Genomic DNA, 27,458 nt, shown 5'->3' with positions numbered 1-27,458 from the left:
CTGGTTTGAAATTGTACATTGTTGATAATTTCTCTGGTATCATATACCAATGCAACATCATTTTATAATTTTTTCTCTTAAATTATGAGACCATGTCAATTTAATACCAGTTACCTATATTCTCTTCCAAGTGTCGATCTGTATATTATATCCAGAATTAATAGCCCATTTTGTTATGCAATCCTTAACCTGTTCTTCTGTTTCAAATCTTAACAGAAGTTTATCTATTTTTGCTATAACATGTTCATCATTTATAAATAATTCAATTTCAAATTCTGTTTTGTGTTTTTCAATTCCAATTATCTTTTTACCAATATTACAGGTAGTTCTCAACTTGCGACCACAATAGGGACCGGAAAAATTGTCATTAAGCAGTGCAGTCATGTGACTGCATTCAGTTTCATAACATTTTTTATGGTGGTCATTAGATGAATCATGTGGTTCCTCATTGATTTTGTTTGTCCAGCTGGGAAGGTCGCAAATGGTGATCGCGTGACCCTGGGAAGCTGCAGCTGTCATAAATACCAGTTACCAAGTGCCCAAATTTTGATCTCATGACCGTGGGGACATTGCAACAGTTGTAAGTGCAAGGACTGGTCATAAGTCACTTTTTCCATCACTGCCATAACTTTGAATGTTCCCTAAATGAATGGTCATAAGTCGAGGACTACCTGTAAACTTTTCTCTTAACTGAGCATATGGAAACCATTAAAAGCTATGTCCTTCTGCAGTTAATTGTTCTCTTGACTTCATCTTAAATTATCCATCCTCCTGTATTAATAAGTCTTGATATGTCAGCCATTTATGAAGTCAGTCAATCTTTTTTTTCAATAATCTAAACAATTCTTTTCCCATGGAGATATGTTTTATTTAATTAATTATTTCAACTGTTCCCGATTATCAAATTAATAAAACTCCAGATTTGACTGTTGCCTTTCCCATTTTAACTTTCTTAGTCCAAACTCCAGGAAAGCTTTTTGCTTTTAAATCCCTTTTCTCTGTATCCTTTAACTTTACTTCTTTCTATGGAATGAAGGTCCACTCACCCAGTTGGTATCAGCTGCTCTGTTGCACCAAATATCTCTTTTCCCTGTAAATTCTTTTTCTCCAAAATGTGCTTAAGAAATGGGTGACCTTGCAGCTTCCTCCTTATCCAGAGAAGCTGTGTTGGCTCAGGCATGGAGCCTGGCTGTTAGTAATTGCCTCAGCGTCAGCTTTGCCATTGAGCAGAGGCATGTTAATCCCTCATTGTTCTACCTTGTAGTCCAGATTATTTGACTTTTTCATCTATAGTTGAGTATGACAATAAAAAAAAAATCCGCTATGGATTGCATCAAATTTGTTGAATTACAGGTCATGGTCTTGAGCTGATTACTTAGTGTTAAGGTCTTCAATGTATTGTAATATATATATATATATAGTTAATAAAAGGAAAAATATACAAACAAAGCAAATTTAAAATTAAATGAAAATGTTACCTAGCCAGGTAACAAAACATTTGCAAGAAAACAGCCAAGCTCAGAGAACCACAAGGACTTCACAGTTCAACCCTGAGCTACATATATTCTCTTCTATTAAAATTAAATAGGGAAAAAATAGGGGAAAAAATGAAATAGAATTATTGGGTTCCTAACTTCCCCCTTTTTATACATCTGCTAATTTACAATATTTATATATCTTTAGACCACCTTAGAAGCCAGACTGTAAGTGATTATATTTGCCATGCTGTGTGATGTGTTGTATATATATGGAACCATTCTTGGTTAAATTTGGTTAAACTTCTATTGTGTATATATACTGCTAGTATAACCATATAACTAACAATGTATAACTAGTATACTATATACTAGTATAACTAGTATAACCATATAACTAACCATGAACCCAGAGCATACAAATATACTGACAACCACCATCCAGAACACATTCCGAAGACAAGCTGAGGAAAGAAAAGCAAAACTTCAAACTAAACTACTCAATCTAAACCCCAGAAACAAAGAGGTGCCTGAACCAGAATGGGTAATCAACACGTCCAGCCGACCACTATCCAATGCAGAACACAATATCCTCCAGAAAAGGCCTCAACTATAACGTGGACAATGCTAATCAGCTAGAATTCTGTGCAGCCTTAGAAGCAGCATTTAAAACCACAGGACTTAACACAGAGACCCAAGAAAACATAAGGCAGACAATCATACCACAGATCAGAAGAATGCAGTATCAGCACCAACTCAAAGCAGAGGACAGAGCAGCCCTCAATAGCCTAAGGAAGGACCAAACCATCATCATCCTTCCAGCAGACAAAGGCTGCACCACAGTTATTATGGATAAATCACAATACCTGCAAAAAGCCAAAAAGTTATTAGAGGACAAAGAAACTTGCATCCCTGTTAACACCAACCCAATACAGAAACTAGACAACCTAATCAAAAGAACCCTCAATGACCTAACTAAGAAAAGCCAGATCGCAAAGGAAGAACAGTGGCAGATGAAAAGCTGATGAAAAGAAAATGAAAAACCATTTCCAGTCTTGAATGCAACAATTTGGATCCTTTCTTTATTCCTGATATTATTTGTATTTCTTTTTTGTTTGTTTGTTTGTTTTTCCTAAGTTGATAGGCTAATAAATTTCCTGGTTTATTTGCATATTCAAATCTTTCTGTTTAGCAAATTTTATTTTCTTCTGTAATTAGAAGAATTCTAATGGATTTAATTGGTGTTTAGTTTCCTGCAATTCTTTCATCAGTTGTTTATTTGGGTTAGTTTTATCCTTTTGTTCAAATTTTCTTATTTGGACATCCAATTGTTTTTTTCATTTATAATATTCTCTTTTTTTGGTTTACGGCTAATTACAAGGTCCCTCATATATGCTTTACTTGTTTCCCAGATACTAGTATGGGAAATTCCTGGTGTCTTATTTGTATTAAAGAAAAAATTCAATTCCTCTTTACGTTTTTGTAAAACTGTCACGGAGTAATAGCCTATCATTTATTTTCCATCTGAAGAGTAGTTTTTCACCAAAGCTCCATGTTATTAAAATTGGATTATGATTTGCGTATGTCATTGGGGGAATTTGTAGTTCTTTGATGGATGGTGTTAATTTCAAAAGTTGAAATATGGTAACCCTATTAAATTGTTTTTAATATTAAAAACAGAGATTTTTGCCACCATGAAAAAATGGTGAAGTAAGAAGTTTTTATTCCTAAAGATGAGCTATCAGAATGGAGTGTGAAATAGGCCTCAGTTACTTCCAGTCACCTGGCAGAAGGTTCTAATATTGCTAGAAACCATGCTTAGCTTAATGAGTCATAAATAAGGAAATCGTGCAACATTATAAAATTCCTGCCATCTCTTTAGAAAGTTAAAGCTAAAATCTTTCTCCTTACTCACAGCTGTAATCTCCCAGGTGGAACATTCACTTCATCCCACACCAAGGTATATCAGTTTCTGATAGTTTGAGTAGATAGCTTCTTCTACTCATTGCAGAAAAGAGTGAGGAAGATATAATTGTTAAATGAAATTTTACAGCAAAAGCATACAGTATTCATTCCTATTCATGTCTCAACATTACAAAACTACATTGTGTAAAAGAATGTGGGTGAGATCTCATCACTGGGTTTTCCACTGAAAAAGATAAAATGCTCTCTGCCCTTAACAGAGTAGAATTACAGTGGCTTTCACAGGGAGTTATAGACAGTGCAATTGTTTCACATTTTTGTTGAACATGGCTGAATTCCATAACAAAAATCACATCACTCCCCTCAATGATGCCTAATTCTGCATCACTTTTTCTTGTCTAAAAATAATAAAATATTACATCCAAATGCATGCATTATTTATTTAATGAGAGGTAAATGTCATGTTAATGAAGTTGTGTCTTGCAATTCCTTGAGTAATAAATTAGTCTCTGTAGCATTTCTGGAAGACAGGCAGTCATGGATGTTGATGGTGCATTTGGGTAAGAATTGCTGTTGCCAAACTCTTAACCTGGATGTTTGCATTCAAGCTGGAATACTTGTCAAAACTATCAGTTCCATGATTCTTCAGGCAGGAATATATTTGCATTAATTTATATTAATTTCATGTTTGCACTGATTTTTTTTTAAACAAAGAAATAATAAGAGATGTAATTTATCTATGAAAGCAATGCTAGTGATAGACGGATAAATAAAATGTATTCTTGACAATGGAGGACAATGGTGATACTTTATTGCATAAGCTACTTAAATGCACTGTTTTTTCCCATGTACTTCAAATGAGATATTTTAAATGTAGGATATTGCTGAACCAATACATCACAGCTAAGTCTCTCATCCAACTGTCACAAAATAAATTGTTACTAGTTTGAAAGTATCTTCCTTTTGTTTTAATTTTTCTAATGTTCAATATTAAGAAGGCAAAGGATACTCAAATTAGAGTGTGTGTGTTTGTGTCTGTGTGTCTGAGTGAGCAAGCAAGAGAAAATATCAGTTGTTCTAACTGAATTGTATGTCAGTACTTTCATAGGATGAAAATCCTGTGTTGAAACCTGCAGTAAGTTTAATACATTTCACTATCTAAGTACTAGCAGACCTAGGAAAAAGATAATGCTTCAAGTCCCACACCACTGAAGAAAATATGTCATTATAAAGGATGCTCTTTTTAATCGAACAGTAGCAGGTTAGTTTGAAAGACTGTATTCCAGTGCTCAGAACACTCCTATTAACGGAAAGAATGGGGGAAGGCAGGTGAATTTTATATTCGCTTCTCTATCATATCCTCCCTGTTCCCCACCCACTGCATTCCAGAGCTTCTCTCAATTTTCTGAAGCATTTTTTTAGGGGATATATAGGACAGGGAAAGTGGGGTTGGGAAAAATAATACCCTCTCCTGTTCAGTTAGCAAAAATGTTTTGCTGGGCCAAAAGTCTTCTACTAAGGGAGTCAGCCATTCCACCCATAAGGAACATTTACTAGATAGCTCACTGTGATTTATAAGGTAATAATACCCAAATAAGCCTTGTTCACAGTGCCAAATTCACCCTAATACGAGAACACTCAAATATATTTACCTGACTGGGAAAATATATTTATTTTGGGACCATGGGCCAGATGATTCTGGGTAGTGGGCCACATCCAGCCCATGGGTTGTAAGCTATGGCAGAAGTTAATGAAAGGTATGTTTATTAAGGAGAGCCAGTTTGGTACGGTGGTTAAAGGCACCAGATTAGAAATTGGGAGACCATGAGTTTAAGTCCCGCCTTAGGCATAAAGCCAGCTGGTTGATTTGGGCCAGTCCCTCTCTCTTATCCCTAGGAAGGAGGCAATAGTAAACCACTTCTGAAAATCTTGCCAAAGAAACTGTAGAGACCAGTTCAAGCTGTTGCCAAAAGTCAAGACTGACTCAAAAGCACTACAAAAAAGGTATGTCTATTAAGAGGTATTAAACATGAAACTTAAGTAAAAATTCCAGGATAAATGGAAATATGCTTCCATTACAAGATGTCATGACATAAACAGGGTGGGCAAGGTATTCATTTTATGGATACCATCAAAGTATCTGACATGTGACAGAATTCAGTTCTAATCAGAAACCATTCCTCGACTACAATTTAGTACATGGATTTGTACCACACTCCAAATTTGTTTTTTTCTACATATAGCATCTATATGGAAAATTAGATTTTTAGTATTAATCCATTGTATTTTATAGTTTTAGTTAGTGGTTTATGCTGTGTTTCATTAATTTAAAGCTTAATATTTAATCTTTAGTTTAACATTAGTTTAGAGATTTTCCATTTTTTGTTCAAAAAGTGATGTGATATATTGTATAATTTTATAAGTAATTTGTGTTATATTGGAAAATTGTAATTTTATGGCATTTCAGATCCTTTGTTTTCTTATCCACATTCCACTATTTGTATTCTAACCTTTCCTTTATTTATTTTTACATGTCACTTATTTCTGCTTCTCTACATTCTTTCTATAAAGTGTTTAATACAAATAATAATAGGAAAAAAAGTTTCTGATATGCTGTTGTGATAAACAGGAAGATGGAGTGAATAATACGTGGAAGAGATTTTGATGGCTGGAGATCATCCATATAGCAATTGCCTATTGTTAGGCTGGGTAATGCCACACCTCATGCTTACATCATTGATCAGGTTAAGTTCATCTTGATTTTCAAGGTTTACTTTTTAAAGCCTTGAAGAAATCTGTATTGATTTGTGTCTTCCTTGAAGCAATATACACAAGTCTACCTTGAATTAAATCTCTGAGTGCAACAGGGAGATATAAATGAAGAAACAAACAGGTGCAAATTCCTCACCTCTGGAAATGACATGGTGTGCAAGGAAAGCTAGAGTTACAGTCCACCACAAAATGTCTTAGAGTATATGCCACTTAATTCAATCAGATTATTTCTAAGCAGACATGTGCAAAATTGTGGTGTAAGGCTGCAAATCAAAATACATTTGTTAGGGAGCAAGCAGTTTTGAACATAGTGGATGAGTAAACTTATTATATTCCATGAAGTTAATGTTCCTGTATGAATTTAGATTTACAGTGTGGGTACATCTTGTCCCTAGCATTAATTTTTATCTAATAATAAACAAGACAGTGTCATTTAACAGCACAGATGCCGAGAAGGAGTTATTTGAAGAAAATTCCTAGTTTTTTAGCAGCTCCTACTGAAATATTTAAAATTCATTATTTTTGTTCACAAAACAAGTTTAATAACAGATGCTGACATAATTTTTACATTTCAAACACTATAATTTTGCCAGCTTCACCACAGATAGAATAAAATATTTGTGTGCAGTTTGGCTATCAATCCTGTACAGTAAACACATGATGAGTTATGAGGATGTAAATAGAACCAAAGCATCAGTCATTAAATTAAGATGTTGTTTGCTTCGCCAGTCAACCCTGTTATACCCAATGCATCACAATTCCTTTTTATCTCCATATTTTTAAATGATGGGAGGTATCTTATTTCTCTTAAGTGCAATATTGTGCAACTATAGAGTGCAATTCTGCAATATGTCCTCCAAGCTCTAACTCTTCCAACAGCCAATATAGTTATGTTCACCAGCAATTATGCCAAACAACAGGTGCTTCTCTTCTCTCCAGCCTTTTACTTTCTGAATTTTATGAGATCCAGTAGGTGAAAGCAGGGGAACTATTAAGAAAAAATGGTGATAGAGGGATGATAAAATAAGGAATAGGTACATAATTTATCTTTCAATTGTTATTTTCCTTCTTGTATATAGTTTCCCGCTTTTCCTTCCTTCCTTTTTTAACAAAGAAAGGAACAAAAGTTCTTCTGAATTTCAGGTTCAAGTCTTATAACTTCCTTTTGATAGATGGCCCCTCAGATCGCAGTATTTTATGGGTCTTAATATATTGCTGCAAAAACAGGGAATCCTTTCACCTAGAAAATGCATCTTTCATTCCTGCATTATTACTTGCTTGGACTCCATGCATGCTGTGATAAATGTCATCTTGCCACTTATTACATCTAGCAGTAACTAAGATAAATGCTGACTTCCTGTCAGCCCTCACTTACTAGAAACAGATTTGGCATTGTGTCTAAAATACATATCTGATAGTTCTTTAGCCACAAGATACATATATACAGAACGGAGGATTAACAGGCAAGTAGACACCAAAAAAGGTTCAGAACAGGTTTCAGCCCTGATAATTTCATTTTATCAGCTGTTGCACTACAAATAATGAGTAAAGAAGTGTTGCAGTAACTCGAGTGTTGAAAAATATGGAACATTATGAGTCACTGAACATATTCCTAAAGGGTTTAGTCCTGCTTAGTTAGTTGCAGTCAATGTTACCAGTCACGGTATCAAGCAAAGGTATTGTACAGCATGGAATGTGCAACACCAAGGGATTTAAAGTGGACAGTGGAAGGAAATCTTTTTAGGTTAACCTAAAAGCAGTTTCCCACAGAACAATCTATTTTTATTCCTAATTGTGCATAAACATTTGTAAATGCAGGAATTCCAAGTATCCGTATTAGATCAAATCTGACTTGTCCTTTCTTACTTCATAGGCCCACATTACAAGCTGAATATCTACAGTTTCCATGTGCCTTTCCTGATCAAATTAGATGAATAATCTGCTAACATGCTTAGTTATAGCACCCCACAGAGTGTAATTGTTGGATAACTGATTATCTATTAAAAGGATATTATACCCCAATCAATTTATGAAATAATTGAGTCAATTGTGAATTAAATTATTGCCAGTTGGATGAAATCAAACTTTTGTCTTTATTACAGCAATATTAAGAAAACAAATAATTTGAACACAAATGGTCAGAGCAATCTTGACTGTGGGATTTAATTTGCCGAAAACATTACTCACATACTGTGACTATTTGTATAAATTAAGGATTTATTTATTTATTTATTTATTTATTTATTTCTAACAGTCAAATCAATTAATTCTACTGTTATCAATTAAAGTTTGTTCTCAAAGACTCTATGATATGGAATAAGTCTTCCACACTAATGGATTCTTGATTACAGGATTAAAAAGTCCACATTTTTTTTTCTGTATGTGATCTACTTGTATACAATATTAAATCTAGCAGACCACTGATCTCCCATAGTTTGTGCCTATGTAGTAAGATTCGGCAGAAGTGTTGATCAAACAATGCCATCTATCAGGACTCAGCTATGTATTGGAGCCTGCCCTCCAATATGTCCCCAGAGATCTGTTTGGCTCCCACCCTGATGATGTTCCAAAACTTTTTTAAAAAGTTGCTATTCTCCCACACCTTGGGGTAGGATGCTTGGGGAGCCCTGTTGGCAATGTTTTCCATTATAGGGAGTGTGTTTGTCCAGATGCATGAGATTTTCTGTTTTCATTATTTACTATTTTTAGTGTAAGCTGTCCACAGTCATTCTGGAGTTGGGCAGCTTCAAAAATCTCATAAAATAAATAACTTGTCTTCCGAGGAATAATTCATAATTTACTTTAAAGACAAAAGTTGAAACTGCAAGTTAAATTCATACATATATCTGGCCCTAAGTTTTTAGTTTATTTCCTGGATAATATCGTATTGCAGGTTGAAGAGAATTCACTGTTCTTTTTCCTCCCACACAGAAACAGGAATCCCTGATTTCAACCAGAAGCATCCATAGCAATCCAAGATTTTGTTACACTAATTAAGCATGTGTCATGACATCCCATGTCTCTATGATTATTATTGTGCTTTGAATTAATTTATTACTTGGTTTACTGTTTTATTTTGCTTTTTATAAATTGTAATTCATAAAATCTCCCACATTTTATATCCATCAGATCCTCTGGCTAGTGGGAAGGCAAGACATGTAGCCATAAATAAATAATAGTTCTCCCCTTTTTTAATATATAAAATGTAGAAGATACTTTGTGGAGAGTTTCCCCAACTGTTCTAAAAACATAGGCAAGTCATATTAGGTCAGAGAGGTGCTTTTTCATTGGCAATATTTCTGAATGAAGAGAGACATAATATGTCATTAAATAAGTTACTTCAATCTGAACCCCCCCTTTCTAAAAAAAATCAGTTCTGTATAAATGTTCATGATCAGTTCAACATTACGATGATGAACACTGAAACCTAAAAGACATCAGTGTAGAATACCTTTGGGATCATCTCTTCCTTACCAGCCTGCTTGCTTCTCTTATGGAGTAGCTTTTCTTTACGTCCCAGGTTTTCAATAGTCATATCTAAACTGTGGAATTTCCTAATCTCAGGATGCTAAAGTGTCATCCTCCATGATGACCTTTGCCAATTATTTTAATTAATACGAGTAATAAGTATATTAATTTCTTATTTAAGAAGGCATTTTTTTCCATAGGAAATTTAAATTTATCTGCTTTTTATTTTAGCTACTGAATCTGCCTGTTTTATTGCATAATCATTCTTTTCATTAGTTTCAAGTGATTATACTCTGTTTCAGTTTTAATTGTTTGGTCATCCTCAGTGTTGAGTAAACATTAGAAGGGCAAGATTTAGTTTTAAAAAATAAAATAATAAAAGAAGGGTATATTTTTCTAATATTTTTCCTGTGTTTTCATGATCATTGCAGTGCAATGACGAGCACATATAAATCTGTAGAAAACTGTAACAAAGATTATCCTAACTTGTTCTTTGTACTGCTCAATAGTAACACATTCCAAAGTGATGTCCATATTAGTTAACCAAAAAAAAAAAAAGGGAAGTTTCTTAGGGAACTTTAAAACCTTCCTTCCTTCCTTCCTTCCTTCCTTCCTTCCTTCCTTCCTTCCTTCCTTCCTTCCTTCCTATTGGCCATTAAATCCAAAGAGAATGGGGGTGTGTCTAGCATTTCTGTTCAGAACAAAAAGTATGCAGATACAGTGATCCATTCAAAGTAGCAACTGCTGGTAGTAGGACTATTTCACTCACTATGAAATGCCAGTTTTCAGCTGTTGTGATCTAGGTTGCATTTAAAGATGAGGATCCACCAAATGGAATTACTATCCGAGATCAGATGACCCCTTTTTCCTGCAGATCTCTTCCTCCCAAGGTTGTTGAAGTAGAAATGCAAGGAAAATTCTATTGGGTGAGCTAAAGTTCCACTTCTTCATCAAAGGGTAACACTTTATTTTAGATGGAATAAAATCAAAATTTCATTATCAATTCTAATTCAGTCCTTATAGTCTGGTACTGCCCTTTGAAATCTTTTGCTGAAAAATGTTAATGTTCAATTCTGTGATAGAGGAGGCGAGAGTGAAATGTTCTTCTGTTGAATTTTTAATGTTGTTGTATTTTTTAATGCCAGATTCCTGTCCATTCACTCTTTACATAGAGACAGACCAATTTATCCTGTATAGACATCAAAATAGAAACTCTGGTGGGTAATGGGCTATATATATTATTAAAGAATAAGCAGATGTACCTACAGTATGAAAAACAGATCAGTACGCTGAAAGAATAATATAGTAATATAATCTTGGCTTTAACCAAATATTTGACAAAAATATCCTAAAAATTCTGATTATAAAACTTCTTCAGTGTGGATTACATTCCATGACAGTTAAGGGAGTGCCTGTTTATGTTGAAAAAATATGACTGTACTCATAAAAATGTAGTGAGATTTTAACTGGGATGTCACAAGGTAGTCCTGGTTCCTGTACTCTTCAACATGTTTCAGCGACTTCAGTGAAAAGATGGAAGGAATGTTTATCAAATGTGCAAATGACACAAATAGGTAGGGATAACAAATATCTTAGAACAAAATTAACATTCAAGGCAATCCTAATAGGTTTGAACAATAGGCTGAATTCAGTGGAATGAAACTTGAGAGAAATCCAGAATGTTTCATTTTGGAAACTAAATCAAACGCATGCATATAGGATGGGGGATGTTTGGCTTAGTAACAGTATTTGTGAACATTATATTCAAATAATAATTGATTGCAGTTACTGTTCAAAATCAATTACTAGGGAGAGCCAGTTTGGTCTAGTGGTGAATGCACTGGTCCAAGAGTGGGGGAATCCAAGTTCTAGTTCTGCCTTAAGCATAGAAGCCAACTAGGTGACTTTAGGCCAGTCATTCTCTTTCAGCCCTAAGAAAAAGCCAATGGCAAACCACTTATAAAATATTGCAAATAAAACTATATGTCCATGTAGTCACTGGGGTCAAAACTGACTCAGAGGCATATAAAAAAAAAAAGTCAGTAGTGTGACGTGGTTCTGAGAAAGGCAAACATGACTTTAAGCTGTATCAACAGAAATATAGTTTTCAAGTCATAGGATGTATCAGTTCCCCTTTATGCTATAGTAGGTAGATCACACTTCAAGTACCACACCCAGTTTTAAGTACTACACTTTAAGGAGGATTTAGAAAAACTGAAACAAGTTCAGAAAATGACAGTGAGAATGATAAAGGAACAGAAATTACATCTGGTGAGGAGAATGAAGAAATTGGAAATGTTTAGCCCTGAGAAGAGTAGACTGAAGTGGGATATAATACCTGAAGCAATATTGCACAGAAGAGTGTCAAGATCTCTTTAACATTCCAGAATGTAGGACATGGAGTAATAGGGGTAAATTACAGAAAGACAGATTCCAGTTCAATGTTAGAGTAAATTTCCTGACAGTAAAAGAAATAATCACTCAGAGAAATGGTGAGGGCCTCTTTACTGTGTGTGTAAGTGGAGGCTAGACAGCCACATAAAATATGTTTTAATTTAGTCTTCTGTAATGAGCAAGGGGCTCAACTCAACAGCCTAAATTATCTTTTCAGCTTTGTGATTCTATGATTCTATATATAAAAAAGTTATATCTAAACATATAGTATAGGTTTTATCCTATATTTAAGCAGCAGATTGTATATAGTAAAGTATTACAACATGTTCCTAGAATAGATAGTGCTGCTTTTTATGTTCTTAAAATGCATGGATATTTAATATTTAGTTGTTTAGAAAGATCATTAACTGTTTCCATAAATTACATTTTTTTTTAATCGATACATTTTAAGATTTGGGAAGCTGCCTTTTACTGACTTAGAAGTTGGTTCTTCTAACTTAATGCTCAGTATAGTGAGTGGAAACAGTTGGTTAGGAGAATAAATTAATGTTATTATAATATAAATATATTACAGTCAGTGATTAAACTTAGGACCTTTTGCATGCAATACATGTTTATTAATAAAAGACACCTTTTTGCTCCTGCCAAAATCTTCTGTTCTGAACATGTGTAAACATATCTGTTATATTCCAATACTCATGATGGGCCTGGGGATTCTTGCGATCTCTCTAGAGTGTACTATTAATGGCAAACCACGTTCTATTGATTCGATATATGTATCATGCCAATGAATAGCATGATGATAAAAAGCTAGTAGATTAAAAGATAATTCCATAGATAATGTATTAGTAACCTGGAATAATAATGAATTATTATTAATGAATGAATTATTATTATAGAGTAGCATGGATATATTCCCAAATTTTTCAGAGATAAGAACGACTGATGTCTCATTGGATGAATTCACCCAGATCATTCCTGGTAACAACTCACTCTGACTACTCTGTAATGCTTTAGATAAATTATAAAGTACAAAGCAGAACAAAGAACAAGTGATGTACCGTACTGTGCAAAAGTTTTAGGCAGGTGTAAAAAAATGCTGTAAAGTAAGAATGCTTTCAAAAATATATATTGTAATTGCTTATGTTTATCAGTTTACAAAATGCAAAGTGAGTGAACAGAAGAAAAACCCAAATGAAATCAATATTTGGTGTGACCACCCTTTGCCTTCAAAACAGCATCAATTCTTCTAGGTACACTTGCACAGAGTTTTTGAAGGAACTCGGCAGGTAGGTTGTTCCAAACATCTTGGAGAACTAACCACAGATCTCCTGTGGGTGTAGGCTGCTTCAAACCCTTCTGTCTCTTTATGTAATCCCAGACAGACTCGATGATGTTGAGATCAGGGCTCTGTGGGGGCAAAACCACCGCTTCCAGGACTCCTTGTTCTTCTTTACGCTGAGAGAGTTCTTAATGACATTGGCTGTATGTTTGGGGTCATTGTCCTGCTGCAGAATAAATTTGGGGCCAATCACACGCCTCCCTGATGGTATGGCATGATGGATAAGGATCTGCCTATATTTCTCAGCATTGAGGACACCATTGATCCTGACCAAATCTCCAACTCCATTTGCAGAAATGCAGCCCCAAACTTGCAAGGAACCTCCAGCTTGCTTCACTGTTGCCTGCAGACACTCATTATTATACCACTCTCCAGCCAAACAAACTGCCTCCTGCTACAGCCAAATATTTCAGATTTTGACTCATCAGTCCAGAGCACCTGCTGCCATTTTTCTGCACCCCAGTTCCTATGTTTTCGTGCATAGTTGAGTTGCTTAGCCTTGTTTCCACATCGGAGGTATGGCTTTTTGGCCACAATTCTTCCATGAAGACCACTTCTGGCCAGACCTCTCCAGACAGTAGATGGGTGTACCTAGGTCCCACTGGTTTCCACCAGTTCTGTGCTAATGGCACTGCTAGACATTTTCCAATGTCGAAGGGAAGTAAGCATGATGTATCTTCCATCTGCTACAGTTTCCTTGGATGATCACTGCATCTGCGGTCCTCACCGTTGCCCATTTCTTTGTGCTTCTTCAAAAGAGCTTGAACAGCACATCTTGAAACCCCAGTCTGCTTTGAAATTTTTGCCTGGGAGAGACCTTGGTGATGCAGTATAACTACCTTGTGTCTTGTTATTATGCTCAGTCTTGCCATGGTGTATGACCTGTAACATGAAACTGTCTTCCACAACCTCACCTTAGTAGCAGAGTTTGGCTGTTCCTCACCCAGTTTTAAGTTTCCTACACAGCTGTTTCTGTTTCAGTTAATGATAGTGTTTCAACTTACATATGAAATTGATGATCATTAGCACCTGCTTGGTATAATTGGTTAATCATACACCTGACTCTACTCCTACAAGATCCCTGACTTTGTGTAAGTGTACAAGTGTAAGAATTGATGCTGTTTTGAAGCCAAAGGGTAGTCACACCAAATATTGATTTGATTTGGGGTTTTCTTCTGTTTGCTCACTTTGCATTTTGTAAATTGATAAACATAAACAATTACAATATTTTTGTTTGAAAGCATTCTTACTTTACAGCATTTTTTCATACCTGCCTAAAACTTTTGCACAGTACTGTACTTGTCACTCATTTGAAGGTTCAGATAGTCTCAGATTTACAGTTGCTTGATGCATATTTCTGATAATCTTGGATACTAGGATTTTATAAGATTCTTTTTTTCTGCAATTTATCTTTCTCCTTTTCCAATGATCAAGGTTGACTGCCACCTTGTGACAGCATGCAGCCACCCATAGCTCTCTGCTATCCTCTCATGTATACAACCAGCCAGACATGTCCTTTTTAGCTAATAGCAGACCTTGAGAGCATATCTTTATATAGGAAAGAGGGGTGGCTGCCGTGCTAGCAAGGATGAGGACAAACCTGGAGACTTGGAGAAAACCCTTCTGGAAGGAGTAGGAGAAAGAGACAGGGAGGCTAATGGCCAAAAACTAAAATGGTTTCAAGACAATGTTGGCTGTTGAAGGATTATTGGTCCCAAAAGAGCCAGGGGCAAGATTTTTGAAATGATTCAGAAGAAGATGTAGCGAAGGCAGAAGAGCTACAAGGAGACATGGTTCTACTCATTGCTGATGGATTTAATGAAAAGCTGAAGAAGACAGAGAGGAAAGATCTTATTTGACCAATTAGCAGGAGAAAATGCTAACCAAAGTAATTAACCTCCTTACTTATTTCTAAGTAGGAAGTAGATTTAGGAATAGTGGTATGTAGATTTAGTTCATGCTTAGGTTGCATACAATTCTAGCAGAGAATTAGCTCACTTTGAAATGCCTGGTCAGACATGCTTACCTCAATCTCTGTTTATTGGTTTATTGCTGCTTATAAGTTGCAGGGAGGGGGAAGCAGGAGGAATTTGCTATAATTAATTATTCCCTGAAAATGAAATTACAAGCTTGACTTTGCTTGCTGTGTTAAAAAAAAAAGAGGAAAAAATCACAAGAAGTGTCTTATATATTGAGTTGGATAAGAATCCATGAAACCACAAAGCCCTTATCTTCTTTTCCTCATGAATTAGTTGTTCCTGATTATTGTGATCCTCAAACTGAGATTTGGGGGGGGGGGCGATACATTTGTGGGAGCCACGGATAGGCAGACTGCTTTCTTCAGCAATCCTTGCTTTTAAAAAAAGTTTCCCTGTTGGACATTTAAAATAGTGTATAAAATAGAAGGCTGAATGGAGCTACTTTTGACAGAAATGCTTGAGATCCTTGGGGGCCTGGTTACATTTTGATCCTGGAATACTGCAAGGATTACTGTGGATTGGATTAGTTTCAATTGCTTCATATCTTTAAGAACATGAGGTTTTAAGAAAAATGTCTCATAATACAAGTCTGATCAAAACCAGCCCTTGCATTTTATTGCCTGAAATCAAGCAATGCGAACTTATTGCATCTTAAATCAAAGCACATTGTACCCAAGGCCTATCAGATTCCAAAGGCAAAAATACTGCCTCTCCTCCTCCCTGGGAATACAAACTATTTTTATAACTAAAATTTGGTGGTATGCTTCCTGAGGTGGTTATCTCATTGTGTGTGATATTACAACTGCCCCATAATATGATAGCTGTTGAATATTCAAGAGTTTGTAAACATCAGATCTTCATAGCATATAATTTAAAAGCGCATGCAAGATATTTATTTAGCCAAATTTATAATTTTTAAATTTATTTTATTTATTTATTACTAAATTTGTATGCCACCCATCTCCCCCAATGGGTGACTCTGAGAGGCTCACAATTAAAATAAAAAACCCATAAACAATTAAAAGTACCCCATAAATAATTAAGATTAGTTAATCTGTTAAAAATCAACTATAAAAATAAACCTTATACATAAATACCAAAAACATTCAAGATGGGGGGGGCACAGTCAATTACCCCTCAAGCCACCTCCACTGGTACAAGCCCACATCCGGCCCCCAGGCCTTCTGGCATAGCCAGGATTTCACACTTTTCCTGAGGGCCATGAGAGTGGGGGCACACCGCACCTCGGGAGGTAGGTTGTTCCACAGAGCAGCGGGGGCCACAGCAGAAAAGGCCCTTTTCCTAGACCCCACCAGTTGAAATTCCTTGACTGGTGGGGTCTGCAACATGCCCCTTCTGTCGGACCAAGTGAGGCAGAATAATAATATTCACAGAAAGGGAGTAAAGAAGCAATGATTTAAAACTGAATATATTTCTACCCTGCTTTTCTTTCATGTGGAGCTTACAACCATGTGTGTGGGTTCCCAGGTGACTTCCTTTAAGACATGCTTAGTTATGGTGTGAATCATGTACCCGAAAGAAACTCTTAGGAATGCGACTTTTGGATAACAAAGACCATTTGGCTACTAGGTTTTCCTTTTGAGCTTTCCTACTTCATTTTTCACCAACTTCCATTGCTAAGGTAAATGAAAAGGGGGGTTGTTTCAAAAATTACACATCCCCAAGAAAATTAAATTAAAAAGACGTTCAAAGTCTATGACTTCAAATTTTGCTGCTTGTTTAAAATGTATTTGGGCTCAGAGTTACAACCCATTTCCCTTGTGGATCTAAAGCAAACAAAATCTCTGTCTCTGGGAAAAATCATAGGTAGTAAACACAACTTTTACTGTGCCTGTATTCTGAATAAAGGAATGGTAGAAACTAAGGCTTTTTCTTTCTTAAACGTGGAATTGCTTGTTAGCTTCCCGCTTGTCATGTGTCATTCCAGCGCCAAGCTGGTGTGTAACTTAGCCAGTTTTCTCTCGGTGCCTGCGAGTGCGTGTACGTGTGCGCACGAGTGGATAATTCCTGGCTTGGACGTTCCTCACCAAGCCAAATCTCCACCCTATCCTGTACTCTACAGCCTCCCCCTGGCTCGCTCCGACCTCCGAATACTGTAAGCCGCCTTGTCTAGTCCAAGGTGAAGATTCAGCTGAGCTTCTCGAGACTGAATTCTTGGGAAGTCGTGCGGTCAGGGGAGGGGGGTGGCGGTGTCGCGATTTAGGGAAACCGTACAAGCAGCCAGGTAGGCGGCACCACCTCCTCCTCCTTCCACAGCAGCGTCCCCCTGCGCCTGGGAGTCTGAATGGTCCATTCCAGCTGAGGAGGGAAAGCGAATGTGCCGTCTGAGGAGCAGCGCTGTGCTTCTTGTCCCTCAGCTCCAGCCGGGGAGCTTGCGGCGCAGGGCTGCGGGATACGGCTGCCGCGGGAGACGCGGCGGAAGAGACCACGCGCTTTGGCTTCCCGCCGCCTCTCCCTTTCTCCCCAGTTTCTCCGAGGGACGCGCTTCGCCCGGGATTATCACCCACAGCCGGCGCCCCAGTCCTGCTCCCGCTCTTGAGGGCGCCCACCCCGCAGTAATGCCAGACCGTGCCTGCGTGGGGAGCCATCCCAAGTCCCAAGTGGCTGCCGGCTCGAGGTTGCCGCGCGCTCGTTAGTCGCCCCCTTTGAAGCCCCCCAGCCTTTTGGGCGCGCTCCTTTCTTTCTTTCTTTCTTCCTTCCTTTCTTTCTTTCCCTCCCGTTGGCTTCAGCGCGAGGGGGATTGCGGTAGCCGGCGGGCGAGGCGCAGGCTGGTCCCGCTGCCGTCTCTGCCTGGTTGGTGATTCTCCGCTCCCCCTCTCCGGATCTCTGCCTCACAGCCGATCGCTGCTTAGGCTTTGCGCGTGCCGGCGGAGAAGGGGACGCTTGTGTCATGTAACTGCGACCGAGGGAAGGGGCTCTCCTACCGCAGGGCCAGTAAAAGGAAGTGCAATCCACCCCCACCCGCCCCCCCTCGCCCCGGACAATGACAGCCATGAAGGAGCAGCATCAGGCGCAGTCTAACCCAGGCAACAGGGGAGGCCAGGCTCCATCGCAGGACCAGGTAGGACTCACTTAGCGGCGGGAGCTAAGCCGTTGCAGCCCGCTTTGGCGTCTCGGTGGTTGTGCTGGCTGTTCCCTCTGTCGGGTCTGCTTTTTCTTTCCCGTTTTCCGCTTTGCCCAATTCCCACCCCTTAGGAAATAGAATGGCCGTGGGCAACCGATCTCCGTGCACCAGCCCAAGTTGTAAGAAATGATCGCGGGGGAGGAAGGAGGAGGGAAAGAAGAAGGAAAGAAATAGAGGGGGAAAGTACCGTCTCTCCGGCCAGGCTGAAGGACGTGACCATCCAACCAGTTGCAAGGAAGACACGGTACGGGCTAGGTGCCGCCGCCTCCCAGGGAAGAGGGCACTTCGGGACTTGGCTGAGATTGTGGCTTATATACGCTGGAAGGACTCTGTTGCCTAGACTGGAAGTGACGGGGGATCATCGGTAGGGAAAGAGTCGGAGATGAGGTGGGTGGGGTGCAAGAGGGAGAAGCTGTTAGATCCAAAAGAGGGAAGAGGAGGAAAAGCTGTTCGCCTTTCCCCTTTTGGAAAGCAAAGTATTAAGGGGAACCGTGCTTTTAAATGTATCTAATAACCATCCGCCCCACTGACCTTTCACGGGTAGAGGAGTCAGCAGAGTGACGGGGTAATGGTATAATTAAAGGGAACAGAAGCTCTTTGACATAGAGTGAGACCAAGGGGAATCTGTAAAGCTTTTAAGAAGCAGACTGTCATGTTCATCCTTCGAAGAGTTTGGAATTAAGTAGTGAACACACACACACACACACACACACACACGTATGTATGTATATATATTTAAAAATGTGAAGGGAGAGGGGAGAGAAGAAAAGGCAGAATATTCAAAAAGATGGAGAAGAACACAGGCTGTTGCCCTCAGAGTCCTTTGATATTATCCAAAGGATGCGTGCAGTGTTTTCTATGTCTGCCTTTCTGTTCTGAATTGTCCTTTTCATTTCTTCCTCTTTCCCCCCTACTTTTTCCTCTTCTTGGGAAAGTCATGGCTAAACAAATCTGTCTTTACCTCAAGTAATAGACCTATGCAGAAGCTGTCAGCTATTAGGTCACTGGTTAATAGTGGCTTCTAGAGAGAGGAAGAAGCTGACATTACCAGAGATGGTGCTGTGTTCTCAACAGAGATACAAATTCTCTCTCCATATCAATTACTCTATCCACCAAAGCAGAGGTGAAAGGAGTGAAATAAACTGGTGTGTATAGAGAGAAGATACCTGGCAACTTTTGGAATCCCAATACTACTAGGGGAAAAAAAGGGGGGGGAGGATATGCTACAGCCTATCTATGGATGGTTTTGGGGCTTCTGCATTGGTGCTTCCTCACTGTTCCACTTACAAAAGCATTCATTGCCAGTGAAATTAATATTTTACTGAAAAAAAAGCAACATGATTTTCACTGACAGAACTATTTCATCACTTCTAGTTTCATGTGTGTGGTTCTTGTTACTTTTTTTGTGATTCTGTGTATTATTAGATGAGACTGATTGAAATATTAAAATGGTTCTAGCATTTTTAATACTCAAGAATAAGCTATTGTCCTTTAAATTATCCAGTATGGCCAGAGAGGAATGTCTGCTTTTGAAGATAATCATTCAGAATTCATAAACATCTTAGGCATTATTACAGTAACATGTCATAGTAGCGCCTGAATAAAACAAGACAAAATGAAACATTTATTACCACTCTATGCTCCTGTGAATCTAAAAAATTATTTTCTTTTCCATAACCTGAGACACTTCCTGGAAAAACACTCCAGAGTTTAGAAATCACAAAAGAAGTATATTAGATTTTTAAGTGTTCTCTTTGCATGCAGTTATATGGAATGTTTTTTTTCAAAGCACTGAATGTAATTAGGAAGTTTCAGCATTATCGTTAAAAGTCTACTGTTTTGAGTAAAATCAATTCACTAATTAAACTTGTTTAGGAGAAAATAAGTGGGTTGTTTCAAAAAATACTTTATGCCTATGTGCAGGAGAGATCAAGTTAATTCATTATCTTTTTCAAAGTTTTGCAGAATTCTCTTTATTGTTCCTTGTAATGAATTCATTCAGATTTTTAATATGTCTTACTAATAGTTCCTTATCTTATTCATTGTTATCCTGGCCACTCACTATTCCATTTTACAGCTAATAACTTTTGCCCAAATTAGGCAATAAATTGACCACAGTGTGGCAGCATTTGAACCCTGCTTACTGTAATGTGCAAATCAGTTTCAGTTTCTAGCAAAACCTGGTCATAGTTCATATCTTACAGTTAAACCAAAAACAACAGATTTTAACCAATTCTGTGGACAGATTCTGCAAGTTTTTTGCATGGTGGAATAATCTTGCCAAACATGGTACAGGGTATTGGAGTATGATGTGGGTGTGACTGCTAAGTGAATAAAAGCTGGAATTATGGTATATAGCTAAATGACTGCCTATATGTTGTATCAGTGACAAATTTATAGCCAAACTAAATGTAATACTAGGGATTCTTGACCAGAATTTTTATTAACACACACACATTCATATTCATCCACATACCTAATTAACAGTCCTAGATAAAAATTGTGAATTGCTGGAATTTTAAACTTCTGTTGCCACTTCATCACCATTAGTTAAATTATGCCTCTCACTTCCACTGAAACTACATTAGTTCTGCAAAGAATTCCCCCTGTGGAATTTGTGATTGCCTTAGTTTACATCTCTGTGTGTGTTTATGAGTGTGTCCTTTATACTACCTGTTTTCCATTTCCACTTCTGCATCTTCAAATATTTACAAAGTCTGCGATTTAGTTTTTGCTGCACAGGTTGAACAGATATTCTTGATCCTTGGTCTCTGAAGGATCTAGTTCAGCCTTCTCCAACCTATTGCTCTTTGATTGTATTGGACAGCAAGTTCTATTTCCAGAGCCAACCATGGTCATGTTGGCTGGAGAAGATGTGTGTTATAGCTAAAGTTATACCAAATTGGAAAGGCTGGCCTAGTTTGAAGTTAGAATTGGGAATTATTAGGAAAGAAAGTAAAACAACTCTATTACAATATTTTATATATATCTTTTGTTCAACATATGGAAAAAAATTATTTACAAACCACAAAGGATGTAATAACAAATGTAGAAAAAAAATCAGAAAATGATAATTGAAGTGTTTAAAATATTGAAGCACTATACCTTCAAAGAGTCACTTTTGTGTGATGGGCAGCCATATAAATTATATAAATAAATAATTAAATAGGCTAAATAGTTTTGAACTTTCAATTTAACAACAACAACAACAACAAAAAAGATAAAGATCTTCATACTAAATATTGCTTTATTTAATTACTAATGGTAATGAGATACTTTTCCTTCCTATCATTACATTAAAACATAGAATCATCCAGGTTTAGACTATAAGTTATAACACGGAGCCCTTGAACAACACAACCCGTTTGGTTTACATGCTATCCTTAACAGAGATTAAAAACAATTGCTCTCTGGCTGCTCTCATCTGCTATAACATACAGTACGTAGGCTAGAGTTGTTGTTGTTTAAATAATTGTATTAAATTTAAATATATTACAATTAACATTTCTTAAAAGGCATTACACATTGAAATATAACATATCTAAATTACATAAGTATATAGTTATATAACTATTGAATAAAAGAAAACAAAAACTATGATATAATATGTTGTATGAAAGAAAAACCCTAGAAAGGATAAAAATAGATTAAAAAGTTTTAAAAATGAAAAACAGTAAATAATAAACTAAACAGAACACCAAACAAACAAAAGAAAACTCATGATATACAGCATGTTTGTGAGTGCACATAATATAAATATATACATGAGAAAAAAATGAATAAAAATGTCAGATTAAAAAAAAAAGCTATATAAGTTTAATAATGTCAATTTTTATTATTTAATTTTGATGCAGTGAATGAAACCTAGACTAAATGGAATCAAATTAGTACAAACACAATTCTGATGAATGTAGATTAAAAAATTAGGTTTTGTTTATTGCCTAGGACCTAACATATTTTAAATATCCTGTTTAGTGGTGAAAAACATTTCAGTGTTATTAAATATTTAGAACAGATTGTCAAATTATTGGTTACATTTTTATGGAAGAAATAAATATCTAAGAATCTCCCTTTTAAAATTTTACTGTTTTAAGAATGATGGTGGTTTTAGTCTTCCTGATTTTAAATGATAACACTAGGTTTATTTATTAACCTCAATCAGTATTGGAATGAAAATGAGATTATTTACCATTAAATAAAATAACAATTTGGAGCAATTTCTGTTTAAAAATGGCTATTATACCCTTTATTGGAAATTATGGCCAGAGGATGAATTACTCTTAACCAGATATTCAGTAGTGATATCTTTAAAATTTTTAATATTTTACGAACTGAATACAATTTACCTAAAATTCCAAATGGCAATTTATACAGTTAAAACACTTGATATGTTCATTGTTTAGTCCTAATGCTCTTGTGGTTTCTAAAATTCCAAAAGCATTGAGTGTATCATAAGGACTTTATTGAGATTAAACCACAAATTCATCATTATAGTTCATCATCCTCATCATCCTCTTATTTTGCTAAATAAATGAGCAATATATAAGAAATTTGGAATAGAAAATTAGAATATCCTGCACTGCTCAGTTAATGGCTTCAGTCTTTAAGAAATGTTGGATATATTTCTTAGGACCTAAACTTTTGATTAGTTTAGAAAATTACTTATTTCAGGTTTATTGGACTCCTTAAAAATATTTTAAAAGGTTAGATTTCATCCTTTTAATTCTGGAGATACAACAATTTTGAAAGAATTTTGATATGCATGTAATGGTCATGTTCACTTGTAATTCCTAATTTGTTAGATGATTTGATGATGATGATGAACCAGAGGCTTGGTAGGCCATTAAGGATTAAAAATGCCAATGATTTGCAAAATTACATTCTGAAAATATGAAATGTTTCAATTTATATAGAATTGTGAATACATTAAATTTGGGCTATTGCAAAAAGGTGACAGTCTATACCTATACCAAACGTTAAAAGTTGGGTTAATGAAATGTAAGAATGCTCAGCCTTTGAATTACCACACAAAAAAATAAAGGGTGGGAGACACACATGAGAATGTACGTTATTTCCAAAGCCGATACTTCTCTTTGGACACTTTCTGAACAGCTGGATTTTCAGCCTGGATTATGTATGATATAAGAACAATAGAGATGTCTCAAGGGCATTTGTAGGTTTTCCTTATGTGTGTTAGAACTCAGTGAGACATTTATGATTACTTCTGTGATTTTTATGAAAATAAAAAAGCAGGAAATGTTAGTGGTTGTATCAGTAGGGGAGAGTCAGTTGTGTCTGATACACAGTAATTCGATGAGGGTTTTTTGTAGGAATCAAGTGGGGGATATAGAGATACCATGTACTTGTATGGGTATAGATTCAAATCCTTGCAATTTGGTATGATTCTAGGATTGACAGGGAACCCATCATATGCTTTGGATTCATTGCATGGTATGGTAGATTAAAAATAGTGCAAATATTGTCTGCTTCCTGAATGACTTGACTTTACATATAATGTCTTTGATCTCTTCCTCCCTTTCAGGGAGAGGAGGGGGGCAAAAGATGACAAGGCCAGTGGCAGACACTGCCTGGGTTCTTTCCACCAGACCCCCCCCCCCCCGCACTCTACCAAAAGTCAAATACTGGTTTTGATCTTCCAATAGATAAGAATACAAAGGTAGAAGTGTTCTAACTAGAAACTTCTTCTTCAACTCCCCAGGAAAAAATACATGGCAGTTCATAGGAGAAGGGGAAGGAGAGTGGGAGGGATTACAATATGTACAGAATTGTCTTTAAAAAATAATAATAAAAGGAAGAAAAAGAAAATGTCCTCTTCTTCCTACCAGGAGTAACAAATCTTATTATTGGTCCAGAGGTGAAGTTACACTAGCAGAAGCATAGGGGAAAAGATGATGCTTGACCTCCTCCTCTTTGGTTCAAGAGGGTCAGAGTATTAGTTACCTGTCCTGCCTGGTACTCCCAGTTATGCCTGTATATTCCTCCATGACCATTTCTGTTTCCCCACCTGGTGTGTGTGTGTTTATGTGTTTTGTATTATATATTAATTTTTAAATATATATATATATATATATATATATATATATATATATATTTAAATAAATATATATATATATATTTAAATAAATAAATTAAATAAATAAATTAAAAGAAATTAAAATAAATATATATATATATTTAAATAAATATATATATAAATTACATGTTAATTAAAAAGAAGTCTTATGTTATGCTTCTGGAGCCCTAAGTTTTCAAATCATGCCAAGTGTCACGAATGTTGGGAGGTTAACATCCAATCACTTCAGGGCAAAGATTCTGTACCTGAAACCAGCCCCAGACTGAAGATCTGCTTTGTTATCTGCTTCACTGTCCTTTATATTTATCTCTGTGGCAGATATTGCCTAGATTCTGATGGGACAAGATTTTTCTGTTTGTTATTAGTTTATCCAGAAAGGCTTCTTCTTTTGCTGTGCAGCTTTAAATTTACAAGCCAACTATTCGAAGGAATACCCTCACTTAATATGTTAAATATTCTGTATTAATTTGGTGAATTTTAATTTGATTATTATGCATCTTACCATATAATAAACCCATCTGGACTTGGGAAAGAATCCCAAAGTTAGGTATTTTGGGACCTTTGCTCCAGTCCAGGAATAGTTAAGACATATTAGAGATGCCTTAAGGGGTCCACTGTATATTCTTGCTTTTGAACACATGGGATTTCTTTTAAAAATGAAATAGCTTGTCTTCTTTTATATCAGTTTGACAAACTGTATTCTTTCAGATACCATAATATGTCTAAAATATTTATTTTGAACCTAAATGAACTGCTCAAATATACCAGAAAAAGCAACCAATTGCCTTTATCAGTCTGCTATTTGTAGTAACTTTTCATGGGGTTTCAGACAACAGTTCTTAATAAATATAGGAGAAACCACAGATATTCTAGAGTCAGCCAACCAAACAGATTTGAAAAAAAAATAAATTACAGTGTACCCTTGTGACATGCTAATTGGGGAATACTATTTTTCAACTGATGAAAATAATCATATAAAACCTATAAGTAAGAGCAGTGAAAGCTATAGTTCATTTTTTTTAACAAAAACAGATAAACTATGCAGTCTTGTTAAATTATTTCTGTTTATGCATGTAGCAGGGAGAGATAAATAAGCAGCTAGTTAGATACATCTAACAATTCTCACTTGGATTCTGGCTATAACATCAAAATGCATCTTACATATTTTAAAATGTTTACTAATAAGAAGCAGCAATAGACAAGACCGACTGAGGTTAGAATTTATTCCAGATTTTCTCCCTATAGAGCTGACAATTTTTTTTAAAACAACATTTTAGATTATACTTATATCCTGCCTTACTGCTTTAATTGTGCAAGCACCAAATAGATTCATAGCTATCATAAGAAGGAATTCTGCACTATGATCTAAACGTGGCCTCCTGCTTCCAGAGTGAAATAGTATCCAACTTGCTCACATTTCTAAGAATTATGCTTGGCATTTTAGTGAATAATTCTGAAAGATGAAAAGAAATGGGTATTCCCATAGATGATATTGTATGCTGTTTATTAGTGGTCATCTCTGTGTGCAATTTCCATGACTGCAGAAGTATATTGTAGTTTCCAAGATTGTGGAATATGTTCCTGGCATATAATCATAATAACCAAGTTCATAATTACTGATGTTGCAAACAGGCTTTGGGGGAAAACAGAAAATAATAATAATGTTTAAGTTTAAATTGATCCCTGCAAGAAAAATACTAGAATAAACCAAATGTCTATTTCCTTTGTATAGAATTTTAGGGAGTAGTTCCTTTGTTGTAACTGTAAATGTTCACTTGTTTCTGATTTACCTTCATCCAATTAGCATCATTTCAACTGGATTGTCTGTAAATTACTGCTTCTTTGAGTTCTTACAAGCACATGCTTGTGTAATCAATGATCGTATCTACCCACCTTGGGTATATATAAAAACACTAATTATAGTGATAAAAACAAATACAAACTAAATTCAGAGAGAGAAAGAAAAGTAAAAAAGAGAGAGTAAAAAGTGCAAAGAAAAAAGTAGGAGAAGAAAAGAAAAAGGAAAGAATGAAATAAAGAGAAAGAAAAGAAACATATAAAGATGTGAATTCCAATCTTTATCCCAAGTTTCAACAAGTTTGGTAGCTCTTTCCCCCCAAAAGGTACAAACAGATATCTCTTCTTCCCATCACCCATCCTTTATCTATAAGCAAATCTGTAAGACATCAACTTTTCAATCTTGGTGTCAGCAAAAAGTCTATAAAACATTGCCAGAATTTCATAAAAACATGTCTTATTTTAACCTTGATCAAATAAACCAACTTTATATTCCTCCCTTTTACCTCGGAAAATTATAATCTGTAGTTCATTCAAATATTGTCAAAGGATTTGATCTCTCTTCAATTCTTCTTTGTCCCATCACATAGGCTTCTTCTAGGCTTTAACAAGCCTCCCTCTTTTGTAAATCCAATAAAAGAGATTATCCAAGTCATTCTCTCCATCAAGTAAGATTTGTTTCACATCTGTCATTCCTTCATTAACATCCTTTAAACATAGTCTATCCATAGAAACAGTCATCATGATATTGCTGATATTGCGGCTACTAATTTCTGGCCCTATTCTTTAAATATCTCCTTTAAGATTTCAAATATTATAGTGTTTTGTATCATTTTGTAAATTCTAATCCTAATTGAAACCAAAGGCAGCTTTTTTTTCTTTTTTCCTGGAATCTTTAATCCCCTCTAGTGTCCAATTTAAATCATAAGGTCTTTAATCTCTGTTATGATTTACAGCAGACAAAATAATTTTGGTTCTCACAAAAAGCTGTTTATTTTATATAGTTAGTTCTAAAATCTTATAGTAAATGTTTAAATATTTCAAATTTGTCTGGACCCTTAATTCATTT

At 36.0% G+C, this 27,458-nt stretch overlaps 1 protein-coding gene and 1 long non-coding RNA gene across 2 annotated transcripts in view; one reads left to right on the top strand and one right to left on the bottom strand.

The window, feature by feature from the left end:
• LOC148215064 (uncharacterized) overlaps positions 1 to 18,817 on the bottom strand; it is a 48,186-nt gene extending 29,369 nt beyond the window's left edge. The window contains exon 1 of the long non-coding RNA XR_015797189.1: positions 18,686 to 18,817. This is a non-coding gene — a long non-coding RNA (uncharacterized LOC148215064). The remainder of the gene's footprint in view (positions 1 to 18,685) is intronic.
• The window catches only part of DPP10 (dipeptidyl peptidase like 10), a 259,921-nt gene continuing 248,834 nt past the window's right edge, over positions 16,372 to 27,458 (top strand). Inside the window, exon 1 of the mRNA XM_088146483.1 lies at positions 16,372 to 18,435. Coding sequence (XP_088002609.1) covers positions 18,358 to 18,435 — 78 coding nt within the window. The 5' untranslated portion in view covers positions 16,372 to 18,357. The remainder of the gene's footprint in view (positions 18,436 to 27,458) is intronic.

Source organism: Python bivittatus, unplaced genomic scaffold (assembly GCF_059951505.1).
Source record: "Python bivittatus isolate LINGU-HERP-01145 unplaced genomic scaffold, Pbiv_v1 ctg000480_np1212, whole genome shotgun sequence".
NCBI lineage: Eukaryota > Metazoa > Chordata > Lepidosauria > Squamata > Pythonidae > Python > Python bivittatus.
Note: the sequence above shows the minus strand (reverse complement) of the source record. Positions and strands in the feature narration are given on the sequence as shown.